Here is a 16671-nt window from a genome sequence, read left to right as displayed (position 1 = left end):
GACGGATGGTGGGGTTGGACATACGCCATGCGCTATCAGACTAGGTGTGACACTAGTGTTGCCAAGAGACTTTTTCGCTTCCACCACTAAATTCTCAACCTCCGAGAACGACAGAAAGACAACCTTCAAGAACGACAGAACGACAACCTCACCGTTAACACAGATCCGAACCACAGCTCACTACCCTGAGTCCGGCTCTTGCTTCCCTTCTCCCTTCTTTCGGTTAAGCTACACTCCCCAACCTGAGAGAACCACATCACGAGAACAATCATGTCGAAGCCCCCAGCATGGAGGGCACCAATCCCATCGCCAATTCCCCAGACTACTTCTCCGAACCAGTCGCCAATACTACCGTCGCCACGGTCTATCACAAATAGCCGGCCTCCTACGACCTCGCCAGCTCCGGCGTTGGTCCAGCCGACACACAAATCTCCCACATTACAGCCTCGCTCTGCGGTTCCGAGCAGCAGTCGACTTTACCTTCCTACTTCTCAACAGACGCGCGCTCAGGCACAGACCGCCAAAGTTCCCGTTCGACAGAATCGACCTGCAGTTCAACTCAGTACCGGAGGTCTCTACTTGCCCTCCGCGGCACCAATTGCTTCCGCGGCACCAATTGCTTCCGTGAGACCTACTACCGGCAGTCCATCTCAGCCTCATCCTGCACCTAGTTCCGACCGTTCTGGATCTAGACTCACGCTCCCGACTCCGTGTTCGACACCTCCCGTCCGATCAGCTCAGTCACTTGTGCCGAATGTCATACTTAACACGAGCCCTGTCGACATTCCTACTCGCTCACAAGGGCGTCCGGTAGTGCGACCTAATGGTAGCGGACTATACCTTCCCGACCCTGCCCCCTGCGCCCCCACCAATGGTCTTGCTATGCCGAGTGTGTATCCTTCCCCTCCTCACGGATACGCCTCCGTCGGACAGACGAATATTCTCGGCCCGATGGAAAATAGAGGAACAACTGGCCCGACCATGGCTGGCGTAAACCATGGCTCGCTTTCCCAATCACCAAGTCCGCACCCCCACAATACCCCGCCATCTGCACTCCCTGGATCCTTGGCTGCACCTACCGGGCAAAAGCGTAAGAGAATCATCGCTTGTGGTAAGTTCTTTCCCCCGTGTTTAATTCATGGTCTTTTTATTAACTCTCATAGTGAATTGCCACAAGAATAAGAAAAAGTGTTCGACGGGTAGCACATGCGACTATTGCGCAAAGACCGAACGAAGTTGCGTGTACCCCGATACACAACCGGGAAAGTACCGCACGAATGGGCTCACTGCCAAACGCCAGGAGACTGTGAAGGAGAGGAGACGTCTCCAAGAGGACCAGAGAGTGTTCGTGCGTCTACAGATGTTGAAACAACTGCCCGGACTTGAAGGCTACCCGACGATAGGGGGCCAGCCGCCGGTGCTTTTGCAGCAGCAACCACCTTGGGTGCAGCAGCAACAACAGTTACCACATCCGCCAATGCAACAACAGGTGCAACCTCCACCAGTCATTGTTTCGGTCCACGGACCCATCGTCATCGAGGATACCCCACCACCGAGTCCAAAGCCGATTGCAGCCAGCGATGATGACTTGTATTCCAAGTCGCCGCCTCAGTCGCTTCCAACACCAAGTTCTACCGCAGGGGACTCGTCCTGCCTGGACCTGGATTTCAATCTGGACCCTGTTGACTTCGGTACCCCCTCCCCGGTGTCTCCAGCGGAGGGCCTATTTGGTCCTACCACTCCGCCTGCGGAGGGGCCAACCACGCCCCAGTCCCCCGTGACCGCACACGAGCAGCCCATCGAGCAGCCCAAGTTCGATTACGACCTGGGACTGTCTCTCCTCGACGACGATGATCTGGCCGAGCTGGGAATTTTCCCAGAATCCGGGGAGTCGGTTGGTGCGGAGACTGGAAGCGGCGCAGACGATCTCACGAAGTGGATGGACGACGCCCTGCTCGGGGCCACCAACCTTGGCACTTTCAGTGCAGAGGGCGGTATGGACCTCCCTGCAAGTAGTGGCGATCGGGCCGACGCCGATCGTGAGATCGAGCGGTTGTTGAACGCTGGTGACGAGGAGCGTGTCGGTGCGTGCGACAGCGGGTCGGAAAGCGGGTCGGAAACAACGCCGGGTGGAGACGAGGATAAAGAGGAGGCAGAGGAGCGTTGGAGGGCGAACCTCCCGGAAGCCGACAGCGCCGACTTGTTGGTCCGCGGGGACCGCGGTTTGGATAAATCCCTTGCCGGCAACGACAAGTGGATGGAGAAGCTGTTCTTTGAACTAGAAGCCCAGATGCCTGCCTAGTAGGTTGTGCGGATGGAGCGGGGGAGATAATGGGTTTGTATATTGACCGGATTCCTTCTCATTTTTTTACATGCTTTCTCATGATTAAGCGGGAGCGGGATATGGGGGAGTTAATTGTGTTGCGTTTGTTTTCTTTGTTCATCTTTTTTTTTCTTTTCTTTATCTGGTGTTTTTTTTTCGTTTTCTGTTATCTTTTTTTGGACAGGCGGGATAAGTATTCGGGGTTCACTTCATCATCTGTGGCCTCGCACTCCTCACTCCCCTATCTTCGATACGTACCGACGTTGACTGACATCTTCCGACCCTTTTCCACCACCTTCACCTCCACCACCCATCATCAACCAAAGAAAGAGAGAGCTAGCAGGCCGCCGACACTGGGCGTAGATCTGGTTTCATTTTCTCCACCAACAACAAAATGCATGTGAGTGCCCTCCTGTTCTTTTGATTGGGATGGATTGGGGGAATAGATTAGCTGGAATTGAGCCGGCAAATGCTGTGCTAATGGAGCGAATCGCGCGGGAGGAGGGGTCAACCGGATCTGTGAGTGGTCTTAAGGTTGTCTCCGACTCTTTGCGCGGTGGTGGGCGGATGGCGATACTGCACTCGCTAGTGGTCTTCAGGCTTCAGGCTTCAGGGCAGGGAATCTCATGGTTTGGCTGGTCTTTAGAAGGACTACAGATGACCGACCCACAGATGGTCTACGTGCGGATGCCACCGATTGCTCGTGAATGGGGCTTGCACATCCCACACATCCCACACATACCTGGGCAACAGTATAGGCCTTTGCTTTTCACATCCACTCGCTGGCAGAAATTGGCAGGGCTGAGTGCGTTCATTAGATCGTTTGTTTGCGGTCCTGGGGGTAGATACTCCACACCTTCCAGGGGCATTCATCCATACATTCATCTATGATATATCCATCAGATGCAGAAAATACATATGAACATTGATCACACCCACTCACTCCACTGGTGTAAATGCCTAGGTAGCAGATGATATGTAATATGAAGGCAATGGCAATACCGTGCAAATCTATCCGCCACAATTTCAGATCTGTCCTGACACGTCTACACCCCTCCAGCCCGAGGTATCATATCATACACACAGCCAAACCAGCCCGGCCGCCCGCAAATTCCAGCGCGCAGCACGCAATCAATCAATCAACCAATCAATCAATCAAGTAGGAAAGTAAAGTGAAAAATTAGAAGTACAGAACGCCCCCAAACTCCATCGTACTATCGTATGAAAAACCGCGCCACATTTCCGTTCGCATTACTTCACTTCACTCATTGCGCAGTACCTGTTCCAGCTCGTTTTGGTCGTCGTGTTGGTCATGGTCCCCCCCCGCAGGTTGCCTCGTCGGGATGGCTACCGCCCGGCCGCCCGCAAATAGGCGCCGCCAGAACATTGGCGGGTCCAAAGGACGCGCACCGTTGCGGATACGAGGGTAGATGTCGGAGAAGAAGTAGTACACTGCGGAATATCAGTATATCTGCAGCCATGGGACGGCGGGGAGGGGCGCGGAGGGGCGGAGGCATACCATGTCCCACCACGATCCCCAAGAGATCGTCTTTCGGCAGATTGTTATTCAGCAGAAGACTGAACCCGAGGAGGACCCAAGGCAGGTACGGGGCGGAGAAAACGAAGAGGCCCAGAAAGCTAAGCCGGACGCTGGGGTTCCTGCGGGCCCAGATGTAGACGAGACTGAAAGACAGCGGGGAGCCCAGGAAGGGCATGGAGGTGAAGGGCGAGAGCAGGATCAGCGAGGTGGCGCTGTAGAACAGCAGCCAGGCGAACTCGGCGGTCTGTCCGCGGAACGACGATTCCTCCAGGTTGCGCGAGTAGCGCGACATGAAGAAGAGGTGGAACATGAAGTCGAGCGACAGCGGGCCGAAGTATAGGAACGTCGTGAGAAGTCGCCAGTACTGCACATGTCATGTTAGTGGTCCCGCAGGAGGAGTGAATTGCGGGCGCGGGTAAGGTACCTGTCGTTTCCCCCAGACCGACCCGAAGCTGAAGAATAGCTGGAAGGGCGTGACGACTTGGCACTGCACCAGGACCGAGGTGACAACGGCGGCGGTGGTCCACACGCGCGTGACGATGGGGACGTCGTAGTACCATTGCTCGAGGGTGTTGAGTTCTGCCATTGTCGGTGGTTCGATGAGGGTGGGGGTGTGTCGGTGGAGAAGAAGAGCTCAGGTCCCCGTACAAGGTGGCCTCTTTCTTTGCTTGGTGTTTCGGGTTCTCGAGACGTAGTGACCCCAATTGGTGTAAGCGTGTCAACTAGCAGAAGGTGATCCTGGTTGTTTGTTGCCGTGTCACTGAGGGGGCGGGATGAGGCAGGATGATGTGGACTCGATACGAAATATACAAGTACAATTGCCTGTCCCGGCCTAATCTCTACTCACTTATATACATACAATCGCCGCATCCGACGAGGTAGCTTCTTCCCCAAAAATAACCAGGAGGAAATGGACAACGAGAACAAATGTGAACCACGGCTTCTATCTCCCGATCTACAAGCCATATACAGACGAAAGAGAGAAGAGACACCGAAGAGAGAAAGCCGAAAGAATACCAAGAAGTGGCTTTTAGTAAGACCGGGAAATGAAGCAGAGAAAGAGAAAAGTAGAAGAATAGAGAAAAGCGAGAGAAACAGAAAACCTGACCACCCAACCATGCGGCTGCATCATTCATCGTCCGACATTGCCGTAGAGTAACAACGTATAACTCTTCGAACTAGACACTGTTCGTCTCCCGCCTCCCTGCTCCACCCCACTGCCGTCTACCTCGTTCTCGTCCCCCCGCATGTCATAAGTGGATGTGGTATATGGATTGATGATGGAAGGTACGAGGTGTAGACATTTCTTTTTAGAGTGGCACGTTATGCAAACATTTAGAAGGGCATGGAGGGAGTGCTGGGCACTTCGCCTGCGGCCGCAGCCCTTTCTTGCATCTCCATCAGGTCCTCGGGAGCAGCCTCGACCGACACACCAAGACCAACCTTGGCAGCATTCTACAGATCGATCATTAGCTTCACTGCCCTCTTCCGCCATTGCAAGGAACGAAACTTACCTTGCCGTGGTCCATGTCAGCCGAGAAGGTCAGAGTGACAGCGGGTGCAACCCGCTTCTCGAGCAGGCAGCTCAGCTTTCCCTGCGAATCCACCTGGGCGCGGAAAGTAGAGTTCCGGAAATCATATTTAACACCAAGAGTGGTGATGCCCTCTCTTCGCACACCGCCCATCATTCCACCTCCACCGCCCCGTGCCATTCCTCCGGCGAACGTCAGCTGGCAGTCAACACCAGCCTCCACTCGGTCTGCAATCTTCTTGTAGAAAGTTGCCTGTAGAGCTCCCTGACCCTGGAATTGCATTGACGCAACCCAGTCGTCCGATACGTATCGCGCGACATATGACAAGGCGGTCTCGGGGCCGTGTGACGCGGCGGGACGCTGCCAAACCGATTCGAGACCGAGCGAGAGTCGTGGGGTAATGGCCTGGAGATAGGAGCCAATGAAGATACCAGTCAAGGCGCCGTCGAGAAGCGAGGGGTTGAATGCTTTGATCGAGCCGGAGAAGTCGGCGCCGGTGTAGTCGACGTCAGTGGTAAAGACCGACTGGCCAGGGGTGCTGCCGGGGGCGAGCTGCACATTGGTCTTCGAGATCACACCTGGGAGCCATCTGTAGTTGAAGCGACCGCCCACTTGGCCGTCATTGTCGACGGTGGCTTGCATGAAAGTCTATGCATATATGGTTAGCTTCACTGACGTAATGTAGTAAAACTCGCAACCGCCCATGTGCCCGCCACGGAATTGCGGGGAATCGAGATCCGATCCGAGGGGTTGAGAATCGGCACACACAGCCTCTTATCCCATTGCTTCTGCCACGCACCCAGATATGCGCGGGCATGTGGATGCGGGGCGGGTGGGGGGATCACCAACCTTATCGTTTCCAAAGACGGCGGCAAACGTGTAGGGCGGCATTCCCTGGGCACCCATGGTGAAAGCATGCGAAATCTGGAACACTGGGTTCATGCTGAAGCTCTTCATCAAATCCGCCCGCATGCCCGAAAACGTGTGGTTGTTCAAAAACACATCCTTCAGAACCTCTCGCGAAACGTTCTCGACGGTGCCGGGGTTCTTCAGTCCCAAAGCCTGCCTCCGTTCCCGGAACGAGCCTTGCAGAGAGCCGAGGGCAGCGGATATCGGGTTGTCGGAAAGGAAGGCGAGGGGGTTTGAATCAGCCATCGTTGACGACATTGTTTCGGTACAATTCGGCGTGGGGGAAATCGGTAACAAAGAGTCCGGCGTGTGATGTCAGTAATGGTCCTACGATGCCGGGGAACCCTCAACAGGCAATTGGGGTGATGTGGATGGAGGCGGCGAGGTGGATGGTGGGTATGGTGGGGTGTTCCGTACGGGGGGTCGATTAAGAGGGTGAAGCAAAGCGAGCTGGATGATTGTGGTCTCCGAAGTCAACTTTTTTCGACACTGTTCCCGTTCTGTCGGCTTCGCTGCGGGGGCGTAGCGTAGGGATGGGTGCTTAGTTCCCTGCTTTACTAAGCGGGATGAGTGATTGTCTTGCGCCTGGCGCTAGCGGCTAAACGCTGCTGGCGTCTGTGCGGCGTCTATAAATCCAATAGCCGCCACCTCAACCAACCATATCCTCTAGAGTACTCGTCACCGATCATACTTCACCCTCCAAGTTCTTCAAGCACAGCCGCGCCAGAATAACCGCGATAAGCGTCATCCGAAACTCAAGCCATGACAGCCGACATCGAACCGAGCATGAGGGGAGAGGAGAATGGAGAGTTGGCCATCGCTGTAAGTTCCTCCAAGTTCCCACCCGGCTGTCTTCGCGAAAACGAAAACATCATCGAGTCAAATTCGGCGATCCGGCGTCCGGTCAAACAGATCACACAAACATATACCCTCTATCGCGATCGCGACGCTTCCGCTACGCTGTGGAATGCAGGGTCGTCTCGTTTGAGCTGCACCGATACCATCACCACCACCGAACAACTCGGCGATCAGATCAAGCACAGACCGTACCTGACACGACCGACTGCCCGTTTCATTGGCTCACCTCTTTGCAGACGCAGACGACTATCGCACTCACTCCCGCCTCTTATCTGCCGCGCCCCGAACTCCTCAACGAGGTCTTCAACCAGCTGTTTTACGAAATGGACGACAACTACTCGTAATTGAACCCCCTCCCTCTCTCCCCCCGCTACCCCCCATTCCACACCCCCTCGCTGCCGTGCCCTGCTACCCTCACCTACCTCAAATTGCACACCCACATCAGCGACAACTCTACGGAGATACGCAAACACAATCACCCCCCCCCGTGTCCCCGCTATTCGTCATAACCCCGGTTTCGTCGCTACTAGTGCGCCATCAACCTCTAGTGAAACCCGCTTTTCCTTAGCAGCACACTCGTTCCCTACAAGCTGGTTGCTTGCACTCCCCACCGTCATCGCCACCACCTTCACTTTCAAACTCCACAACACTGCAAGATGGAGAACGCGCAAGTTGCTGACTGGCATGGTTTTGCCAATGACTACAGCCACAACATCGAGAATGGAGCTACGAACATCCTGCGCCACCGTCGCCAGTCGAATGTGAATATCGACGCCATTCACGACCTCCAGCTCGATGACTCGACCATGGCGCCTGCCCAGCTCTACGCTACCGAGTCAGGCCGTCTTTTCCACTCCGGCAAGATCGCTATCGTAACCGTTGGACTTCCCGCCAGGGGCAAGACGTATGTTTCCTCTAGGCGCGGGGAGATGTGGGGTTATGTGTTGGTTGGTTGGAGCTGATGGGAATGCAGGCACGTCACTGTCGCGCTTACGAGATACCTGAGATGGTAAGTGTCATGGTCCGTAATATTGCGCGCATTCGCTAAAGACTGTCGCAGGCTCGGTGTCAAGACCCGCGCCTTCCACCTCGGTGATTACCGTCGTGCGCATATGGGACCCGGCAAGGACGTTCCTCATGACTACTTTTTCGTCAACGGTATGGTTTCCCATGATGTTTGCGAGCAAAAACTCTTTGTTGACCGGTTTCCCTATAGCTTCTGCCGAGGCTGTCAAGCTGCGTCAGACCATCCTCCAGAAGTGTAGGCTTGATCTTTACCACTTCTTCGACCACGAGAAGGGTCAGATCGCGATTTACGATGCTGTCAATCCGCTCGCCGAGGGACGTAGGCAGCTGGCCAAGGAGTTCGCCAAGCATGAGATCCAGACCATCTTCATCGAGTCGTACGTCGACGATGAATCGATCATCGAGGAGAACGTGAGAAGCGTCAAGATTTCATCTCCGGATGTAAGCAACAAAATTCACCTGTCCGTAAAGACCTATGCTAATTCACTATGCAGTATGCTGGTTGGAACGCCGACGAAGCGGTGGCGCATTACATCAGCAGGATGAACGCCAAGATTCCGCATTTTGAGACGATGGCAGAGAAAGATCTCAATTACATCAAGGTAAGCGACTTTGATCCATCAAGCGGCGCAAATTCTGATCTGAGCGACGCCAGATGATCAATGCTGGCCAGCGTTATCATGTCAACAATTGCCGGTTTGGGTATCTTCCCAACCGCATTGTGTTTTACCTGATGAACTTGCACATCAAGTCCAGGAAGACCTACTTCGCGCGTGCCGGAAGCTCCGATGAGGAATACTCCTACAAGGCCGATGCTGGCTTGTCCAAGGAAGGTGAAAAGTACGCCAAGCGTCTTGCCGATGCGCTCATGGGACACCGTGAGCAGGAACACCAGCAGTTCCTGGAGCAGGGAGGTTGCGAGACCGAACTGCGGCGTCTTACCATCTGGACCAGCACCAGGCGCAGGACCGTGCAGACTGCGTCCCCCCTCAAGGACTTGGGCTTTGCTATCCGGGAGAAGACCCAGTTGGCGCAGCTTAACCCCGGTGATGCGGGGAAGCTTAGCGATGCGGATCTACGGAAGAACTACCCTGACCATTGGGAGGAGCACCTCCAGGACAGTTACCATCACAGGTATCCGAGGGGTGAGGTATGGACATCCTGTATCTTCAACCCGATAGAACTAGTTTGACTAATTTTTTCGCAGAGTTACCATGACTTGGCGGTTCGCATGGAGCCCATCATCCTTGAATTGGAGCGTGAGAAAAATGATCTTTTGATCATTGCCCACGAGAGCGTTCTCCGCGTCCTTTACGGATATCTGATGGCCTGCTCCACCCAAGATATCCCCAGCTTGGTCTTCCCCAGGAATGAGATCGTTGAGGTGAGCACCTTGCAATCATGCCAATTTTGTGAGGAATACGGCTGACAAGACAAAGATCATTCCTGAGTCTTACAACAACAAGAGCAAGAGGATCAAGATTGCCAACACCAATGCCAAGGGCGAATACATCGCGTAAGCATTCGTAATGAACGAAATAATGCTGCAACGATTGTCGGGTTTTCCTTTTTTCTTTTTCGAAACGAGTCGGCATCGCAGGTGTTAAGGTGTTCACATAAACTGGGTTTCTCTTGTCTGTTTCTCTTGATTGTTTCTTCAATCGTGGTTTTTTTGCTTGTTTGCGATCTACACTGTGCTTGCGTAGGGGATGGGCGGGATTGAATGAGCGTCCGACTTTCGTTCGGGAATAATGTGTGATTTGCTTATTTGTAGGGGCTTGATATCCTGGAGTTTCTTGGGCATTGGGTTTCCTTAGGCGTATATGGGCTATGTACGCGATATGAATCCAATGTCTTCAATGGGTAGTCTTGCTCTTGTCCCGGATGGTCACAGACTGTCAATCATCGACGGCTGCTACGGTAGGCTCGCTGCTGATCCTATCCTCTCGATTATGGGCTTAATAGCCGAGCGACGCAATCCTGTCACTAAATTTGTAGTTGACTTCAACACTCGGGAACGAGTGATAATTGACGACTCGCATCGGATAATTTCAGCTACTAACCGCAAGCATTCCCCTGTGTCATCCCACTAACTGAAGCCACACATGCTCTAAACCCACCTGTCCTCAAGCTCCGTCCACCTCTCACCGTAACCAACAACCACCACCACATTCACGATGCACGCCTCCAAAGTGCGCGTTCAAAACGTCTTTGGCTTCTTCACGACCGTCGCGTTCTGTGTGGGGATCCTCACGGCGCTCAGCGTACTGCTCTACCCGGCATCTCCCACCGCATCCGTCGACGTCGTCAAGGTCCGCGTCGTCAAGGGCCGTCCAAACTACTACTCGTCAAAGCAGCAGGAATATGCTTTCATCACTTTCGATCTGGACGCGGATCTGGGATCCCTCTACACTTGGAACACGAAGCAGGTGTTCGCCTGGCTGAGCGTCTCCTACGCCGGCGACGAGAAGCGCACTAAGCACGTACGCACCCCCCCATCCCCCCCCTCCCATAACTTTACTGACCAGAACCCACGTACAGTCGGACAACGAAGTAATCATCTGGGACGCGATCCTGCCCACCCCCTCCGTCTCGCGGCTGTCGCTGCGCAACGAAAAGGCAAAATACAACATCAACGACATTGGCGGACGCTTCCTGGAGCGCAATGCTACCGTCCGCTTCGGCTGGAACGTGCAGCCGCATGTGGGCGCGCTGACGTGGGGCGTTGTCGAGGCGGAGGGTGTAGTCGAGGAAGGGGATCTGGAGAGGGGCGAGGGGCAAGGGGTGAAAGGGAAGCGGGGAGAGGGGTGGAGCTTTAAGTTTCCGCCGATCGGTGGGAAGAAGACGCCGGCTGTGAATAAGGAAAATTCTACATAGCTCGTAGGAGGCGCGGAATGGGGGCTTGTGAGGGAGGATTTCGGCAGTCCACGTTCGTTGGGGGGTAGGAAATTGAATGATACCAGTTTCGTCGTGTTGCTGGGGTGGTGATATCGTGGCTATCGTGTCGTTCGAAGGTGGTTGCTGTGTAGTCGCGACTTGACTCTTGGAATATTTGCTTCGCGGATTGGCGACCGCCGGTGAGTCGGTGACCATCCGACGGTCGGCATGATACTACTAGTATATGGCGAGTCCCGGCTGTTGGGCTATGGGGCTCATCGAGATCATGAAATGATGCGGTCTCGGAGTAGTGGAATAGTGGCCGTAACTCTCAACATCAACATCGATTGATTGTTTTCCAGCTGCAATCCAGGACTATGAGTACCGAGTACGGAGTGATACTTCATGACCGTCTTTGCCAGTAGGTACAGTATGAGAAAACCCAGCAGTGAACACGCCTCTCCAGAAGCTTTGTCTACAGAAATCTTCCAGCAGCTTGAATCCCCAGCGCCTTTAGATAGTCCCTTTGGCTGTAGAGACTGTGGCTGTACTGTGGCCCCGGCCCCGTCCCGACCGCCTCTGGGGATTCGTGGCCAGTGCGCGATATATCACTCATCAGTCACCCTCACCACCGGAGAAAGAAAATAAAAAGTACAATACATTGCTATCATGCTATCATAAGTAAGTAGTTTTACAACGGTAAGTAAGTACATAAGGTAAGTAAGAAGCAGGTAGGCTGAACACGAGTAAGTACACACATCATGTATGATCAAGCAAAATAATACAAACAATGGAAACAATGGAAAAAAACCACACCACTCCACTGCACTCCACTCCACCATCGTACCATCACCACGGATCCTCCCACCAAGTAGTGATAAAAGAACATCTGAATTCAAATTTTAACCCCCCAAGCCCCAACCCCAAATCGTTCCCTCCGCCCATCCCCCATCCCCATCCATAACCAACAAAACACCCCCACCCCTGAGCCACAAGAGAAAGGAGAAAGGAGAAGAGAAAAGAAAGGAGAAAGGAGAAAGAGACAAGAAGAAGAAGAGAAGAACAAGAAGAACAAGAAGAAAAAAAGGCGTTGCACATACTTTCGGAAAAAAAAAACTCACTGACGACGACGACACACATACAGCATAAGCCCGTTTAAACCTTCTGAATCCGTTCGTAACCCAAACACCACCACCGATTCCCACCCGGTTTGGTTCAAAGGCAACAGACAGGAAGGAGAAAAGAAAAACGAAAGTAAGTGGAAAAGAAAACGAAGGAAACACCGTATACAAAAACAAAAAGAATAAAAGAAGAAGAAAAGAAAAAAAGAAGCGGCGTGTTTGTGCCCCTAAGACGCGATTGCAATTCGTAACGACGAGGACTACACACAAAACGAAGCAATCAAAGCCTACAGCCAAACGAAACCCTTTCTCTCGCATTTAAAAAGTCCTTTCCTCTTCCCATCCCCTCCATTCATCTGCCCAATGCAACTCGAAGAAAACAGATGCCACCCAGTTTCAAATGTGCCGTAAGCCGTCAGCCATTCTTTGTCGCCAAAGCCCGGTGTAGCGAGAAAAACAAACAAACGGAATTTGCCACGAGAAGTAAAGGGAAACAAAAAAAGCATTTCAATGAACGGAAAAACTTCCAAAGGAGACCGATAAAACCAGGAGAACCACGGCGGCTCAGTCTAGCTTCGCCATCATGTCGTCCTTCGACATTGGCGTGAAATTATTCAAGTCTATCCCCGACTCGCTTAACGCCTGACGAGCATGAACCGGTACCAGCCTATCGTTCAGCTCGGGCATGATAGAAAGCTCTATAAAGTGGTCAGTCAACCTGGGGATTTTGACGACCGGGGGAGGCAGCTCAGGCTATTACGTACCATGTTTGTTGAAGTTAAAGAGGGGTGGCAGATCCCGAAGAACACCAGGGTGGAGACCACGAGAGTCGGGGAGCTTGGTGTTCGGATCGCGTAGGTCGTCGAAGAACGGGTGCGTCAGCGCCTCGATCGCGGAAAGACGGTTGGTGGGCGTGTATTCAAGCAACCGAGAAATCAAGTCAATCGCATCCGGCGACGCCTTACGGAAGACCTAGATATCTCACCCCGTCAATACCTAGCGACCGCAGTGGAGGCACTGGTTGGATGGACGGACCTTGTTGAAGGGGTGCGGTTTGATCTGAGGGAACTTGTGCTCCATGTAGTTCGGGTTCATGGTTCGGATCTGCTCCCGTGTCGGCGTGCCCAGAACCTTGATGATCTCAACGAGTTGATCGATTCCGGATTCTCCGGGGAAGAGCGGCTGGCCGAGCATCAGTTCCGCCATCACACAACCGGTTGACCAGACATCTGTGTTGGTGTCAGTGGGAGGGCACAGGCGCAATTGTTGTAGAGGAGGGGGTGTGTCCACTGACCGATCTTGGGCGTGTAATTAGTTGCGCCAAAGATCAACTCGGGGGCACGGTAGTAGCGCGAGCAGATGTACGACACATTGGGCTCGTTCTCGACCAAGATCTTTGCACTCCCGAAGTCGCAGAGCTTCAACACACCGGTAGAGGGGTCGAGCAGGAGGTTCTGAGGCTTGATGTCCCGATGGCAGATCCCTTGCGAATGGATGTATGCCAGTGATCGGAACAGCTGGTAAATGTAGAGCTTCACTTCTAGTATGGGCATGGTGGTCTTCATCTTGTGGAAGAACCTTGAAGCCCTGTAGACCGTTTCGGGGACGAATTCCAAGACGAGGTTCAGGTAGACTTCGTCTTTCTAGGGTCCGAAGTTAGCAATCTCTCGACGAATCATATGCGTGCATGTTTCATCAGGAAATAGGTAACGGACCCGCTCGCCATTCGAGTAGTAGAAGGCCTTAAGCTCCACAATGTTCGGGTGCCGCACGATACGCATGATCTGTAGCTCACGGTTCTAAAGAGGGGACGGGTCAAGGAGTTAGCAGACGGAACACACGCATCCAGAATCTTCATCACCACCATCACCATCACCATCACCATCACCATCACCATCACCATCACCATCACCATCACCATCACCATCACCATCACCATCACCATCACCATCACTGTCCAGAGATGGCATACCTTGAATCGCTTGTCCTGCAGCACTCGCTTGATGGCGGCATCCTCGCCGGATGGAGAAAGCTTGGTCTGGAAGACAACACCGAAGGAACCGTTCCCGACGATCTTGCATTGAGTGTACGTAATCTCTCGCGTCTCTCCCGTCGCACCATCCTGTACCTTTTCACGGATGACCTCTAAACGCAGACAGCAGCACAAGTCAGTCCCAAAATCCGAATCCATGAGCATCATAGCCTCGCGAGCGAGCAATCAGACGGATCGGCGAACTAACCCCCCATCCGCAGTCCCGAGAACTGTGCAGGTCTACTCTGCGACATGATGACAGCCCGCTGACCACTTGTTGCTACCGTTGAGTTGAAGGTTGATGAAAGTCGATGCGTAGGGCGGGACGAAGACCGATGGTGGTGGTGGTGGTGGTGGTGGTGGTGATGTTAGTGGTTGTGGAGGTGAAGGTAGTGGAGGAGGAGGAGGCGATGGTAGAAGCTAAAGCGGTGGTGGTGGTTGTTGTTTGAAGAAGCAAGGAACCGATAAGGTGGATGGATTGGAGAACAGGGACGTGTGCCGGTAGGAGCCCAGAAGCCAAACGATCGTGCCGAGTATCGAGCAGATTTCTTTTTTTTCCTGCCTAGCAACCACTAGATAACCGACACGGAGAGCTGGGACAAACAGTTACTCGATGACGTTCGTGGGGAGAGGGGTTGGTTGAAGTGGAGGTGGATGTGGTAGTGGGAGGAGGTGGAGGTGGTGGAGGGTTGCTGGTGGGATGAGAGGTGGGTTGAGAGGTGGGCTGGGGGGGGGGGAGGGAGGGGTGGGGCGGCGGTTCGCTAGTCGTAGAGGTAACCGGAGGACGAAGGGCTCTTGGAACCGACTCGACGTAAAAACCAGACCTTCAAAGGCTGCCGAACAACAGATATACTATAAGATCCCGACAAGGCGATTCGAGAAATAGCGACCAGAAGCCGCACTGGATATCAAGTAGTTGGAGAGAAGTTTTGGGAAAAGCGGAAGCGAAGCGAACGTGCCCACAGAGGCTAGCGACCGTCCGATAGTTTACAAGCCGGGATGTCGCACGAAGGGTCCAGTCGGAGGAAGGGCGGACGAACGGCAGCAACAGTAGCAGAAGGGACACGAATGAGCGAGTGGGGGGCAGGCGGCGGCGGCGGGAGCGGCGGCGGCGACGGGGTTTGTGGTTGTGGTGGTTGTGCTGGGTGTTAGGGTAGTGAGGGGGGGGGTAGCAGGCGGTCACCGGAGGTGGGTACGTTTGGTGGTAGTGGGGTTAAGGTTGGCGTGGGCTGTCCGGTGGTGTTGTCCGAGGGGCTGGCTAAGTTTGGGTCGGGAGGGGGCGGGGTGGGGAGGGGGGGAGGGGGGGTGGGGGGGGTGGAGGCGGAGAGGAAGGGGAGGGAGGGAGGAAGAGGAGGGAGCGGAGGGAGGGATGGAGGGAGGGCTAGTTTGGGGGTGGTGGTGGAAGAATACAGATCGCGGAGGATTGGAGGGGGGGGTGGAGGGACTGTGAGCGAGAGAAGAGGAAGGAGAGGAATGAGGAGGAGAGGAGGGGGAGGGAGAGGAGGAGGTAGTCGGAGGTGGCTGGAAATGGGCTCGAGCAGGAAGTGGGCGAACGAGCGAGCGAGAGGGCGAGGGAACGATCCGGACACACGCAGAGGAGTTCGAATAGATCAAAGCAAGTTGCTGTGCTGCATGCAACTCAAGCGGCTTGGGTCCGACGGTATACGGTGGTACGTGGGTCTATGTCGCGGTGGGCAGGGTGAGGTGATGGCGGCAGTGGAAGTGGCAGTGGGAAGTCGGTGGCAGTATGTATCGGAGTCGGAGAGGGGGCAGACGTGGGCAACAAAGCGTCACGACCAGAACGAGGGGGGGCAGGTGGTGGTGGAGTTGGTTGTGGTCGACCAGCTCTCACCTGGCCTGCCAGTTCTCGTTCTTTCTACGCAGCTTTTGGCTTCGCTGTTCTTACGTTTGGCCGCGAACAAAGTACTCACTTACTTACATAGAGTAGGTAGCATGATGCCAGCGAGGCCGGCCTAACGAGAGAAGGGCTTATGGAAAGGCCGGACGATGGAGCCCGGGCGAGGGAGCGACGGTTGACCGCCAGACTGACCGCCAGTCGACCTCGAGGGACAACACTACAAGGAGGGGTCAACCCACTAGTTAACGCTCTCTATGTACTCTACTCTATCACTCACCACTCCACCTCCACCTCCACCGCTAAAGGCGCATGTCGAGAAGTCAGTAACCACCTCCTCCCTGTGTAGAGCATGTACTCTACACAACTGACGCCCAGAGAGACGGGAAAAAACCACTCCCCCCACCCCGACATATCACTTCCCCCTCCATTTCTGTCAAGTCCGGGATTCTGGCAAGAATACGGCGGTCCGACTAAATACTAGTCCGTTTGTAGCGGTTCCGCTGCTCGCTCGCTCGCCGTGGCTGTTGCCTGTGCCCCGCGGTTGTTGATTTTGTCCCTCAACGGGAAAAGATGAAAAAGTAAAAAGAAAAGAAAT

The 16671-nt window shown here is 54.1% G+C and overlaps 8 protein-coding genes across 8 annotated transcripts; 3 read left to right on the top strand and 5 right to left on the bottom strand.

Moving 5' to 3' along the window:
• Window positions 1-981: 981 nt before the first annotated feature.
• BZA05DRAFT_417410 (uncharacterized protein) lies at window positions 982-2302 on the top strand (the record flags this gene model as incomplete). The annotated part of the gene is made up of 2 exons (XM_051485460.1): window positions 982-1111; window positions 1164-2302. The coding sequence occupies 2 exons, from the start codon at window positions 982-984 to the stop codon at window positions 2300-2302; spliced, it is 1269 nt and encodes a 422-aa protein (XP_051341372.1).
• A 1097-nt stretch (window positions 2303-3399) lies between these two features.
• BZA05DRAFT_253745 (Der1-like family-domain-containing protein) lies at window positions 3400-4575 on the bottom strand. The gene is made up of 3 exons (XM_051480053.1): window positions 4288-4575; window positions 3843-4227; window positions 3400-3775 (listed from the first exon to the last, which is right to left on the bottom strand). The coding sequence occupies exons 1-3, from the start codon at window positions 4447-4449 to the stop codon at window positions 3585-3587; spliced, it is 738 nt and encodes a 245-aa protein (XP_051341371.1). The 5' UTR covers window positions 4450-4575; the 3' UTR covers window positions 3400-3584.
• A 523-nt stretch (window positions 4576-5098) lies between these two features.
• Window positions 5099-6646, bottom strand: BZA05DRAFT_253743 (eukaryotic porin/Tom40). The gene is made up of 3 exons (XM_051480052.1): window positions 6245-6646; window positions 5378-6043; window positions 5099-5318 (listed from the first exon to the last, which is right to left on the bottom strand). Exons 1-3 carry the CDS (start codon window positions 6560-6562, stop codon window positions 5199-5201), a joined length of 1104 nt encoding a protein of 367 aa, XP_051341370.1. The 5' UTR covers window positions 6563-6646; the 3' UTR covers window positions 5099-5198.
• An 833-nt stretch (window positions 6647-7479) lies between these two features.
• Window positions 7480-10164, top strand: BZA05DRAFT_392971 (6-phosphofructo-2-kinase-domain-containing protein). The gene is made up of 8 exons (XM_051483176.1): window positions 7480-8066; window positions 8136-8171; window positions 8223-8320; window positions 8379-8629; window positions 8683-8790; window positions 8844-9338; window positions 9396-9572; window positions 9628-10164. The coding sequence occupies exons 1-8, from the start codon at window positions 7819-7821 to the stop codon at window positions 9706-9708; spliced, it is 1494 nt and encodes a 497-aa protein (XP_051341369.1). The 5' UTR covers window positions 7480-7818; the 3' UTR covers window positions 9709-10164.
• A 10-nt stretch (window positions 10165-10174) lies between these two features.
• Window positions 10175-11238, top strand: BZA05DRAFT_435106 (signal peptidase subunit-domain-containing protein). The gene is made up of 2 exons (XM_051486356.1): window positions 10175-10671; window positions 10730-11238. The coding sequence occupies exons 1-2, from the start codon at window positions 10366-10368 to the stop codon at window positions 11063-11065; spliced, it is 642 nt and encodes a 213-aa protein (XP_051341368.1). The 5' UTR covers window positions 10175-10365; the 3' UTR covers window positions 11066-11238.
• Window positions 11239-11585: 347 nt separating this feature from the next.
• BZA05DRAFT_392969 (uncharacterized protein) lies at window positions 11586-12011 on the bottom strand. The gene has a single exon (XM_051483175.1). It carries the CDS (start codon window positions 11905-11907, stop codon window positions 11674-11676), a length of 234 nt encoding a protein of 77 aa, XP_051341367.1. The 5' UTR covers window positions 11908-12011; the 3' UTR covers window positions 11586-11673.
• Window positions 11841-12895, bottom strand: BZA05DRAFT_253595 (uncharacterized protein). Its single transcript, XM_051480050.1, has one exon. The coding sequence runs from the start codon at window positions 12502-12504 to the stop codon at window positions 11968-11970; it is 537 nt and encodes a 178-aa protein (XP_051341366.1). The 5' UTR covers window positions 12505-12895; the 3' UTR covers window positions 11841-11967.
• Window positions 12628-14803, bottom strand: BZA05DRAFT_253575 (kinase-like domain-containing protein). Its single transcript, XM_051480049.1, has 7 exons — window positions 14427-14803; window positions 14159-14331; window positions 13902-13985; window positions 13481-13829; window positions 13222-13415; window positions 12951-13158; window positions 12628-12884 (listed from the first exon to the last, which is right to left on the bottom strand). The coding sequence occupies exons 1-7, from the start codon at window positions 14470-14472 to the stop codon at window positions 12751-12753; spliced, it is 1188 nt and encodes a 395-aa protein (XP_051341365.1). The 5' UTR covers window positions 14473-14803; the 3' UTR covers window positions 12628-12750.
• Between the last annotated feature and the right edge of the window lie 1868 nt (window positions 14804-16671).

This window comes from Tricharina praecox, assembly GCF_024521635.1.
Source record: "Tricharina praecox strain CBS 144465 chromosome Unknown BZA05scaffold_7, whole genome shotgun sequence".
NCBI classification, from domain to species: Eukaryota; Fungi; Ascomycota; class Pezizomycetes; order Pezizales; family Pyronemataceae; genus Tricharina; species Tricharina praecox.
The sequence above is the reverse complement of the archived record's forward strand: the minus strand, read 5'-3'. Positions and strand labels throughout refer to the sequence as shown.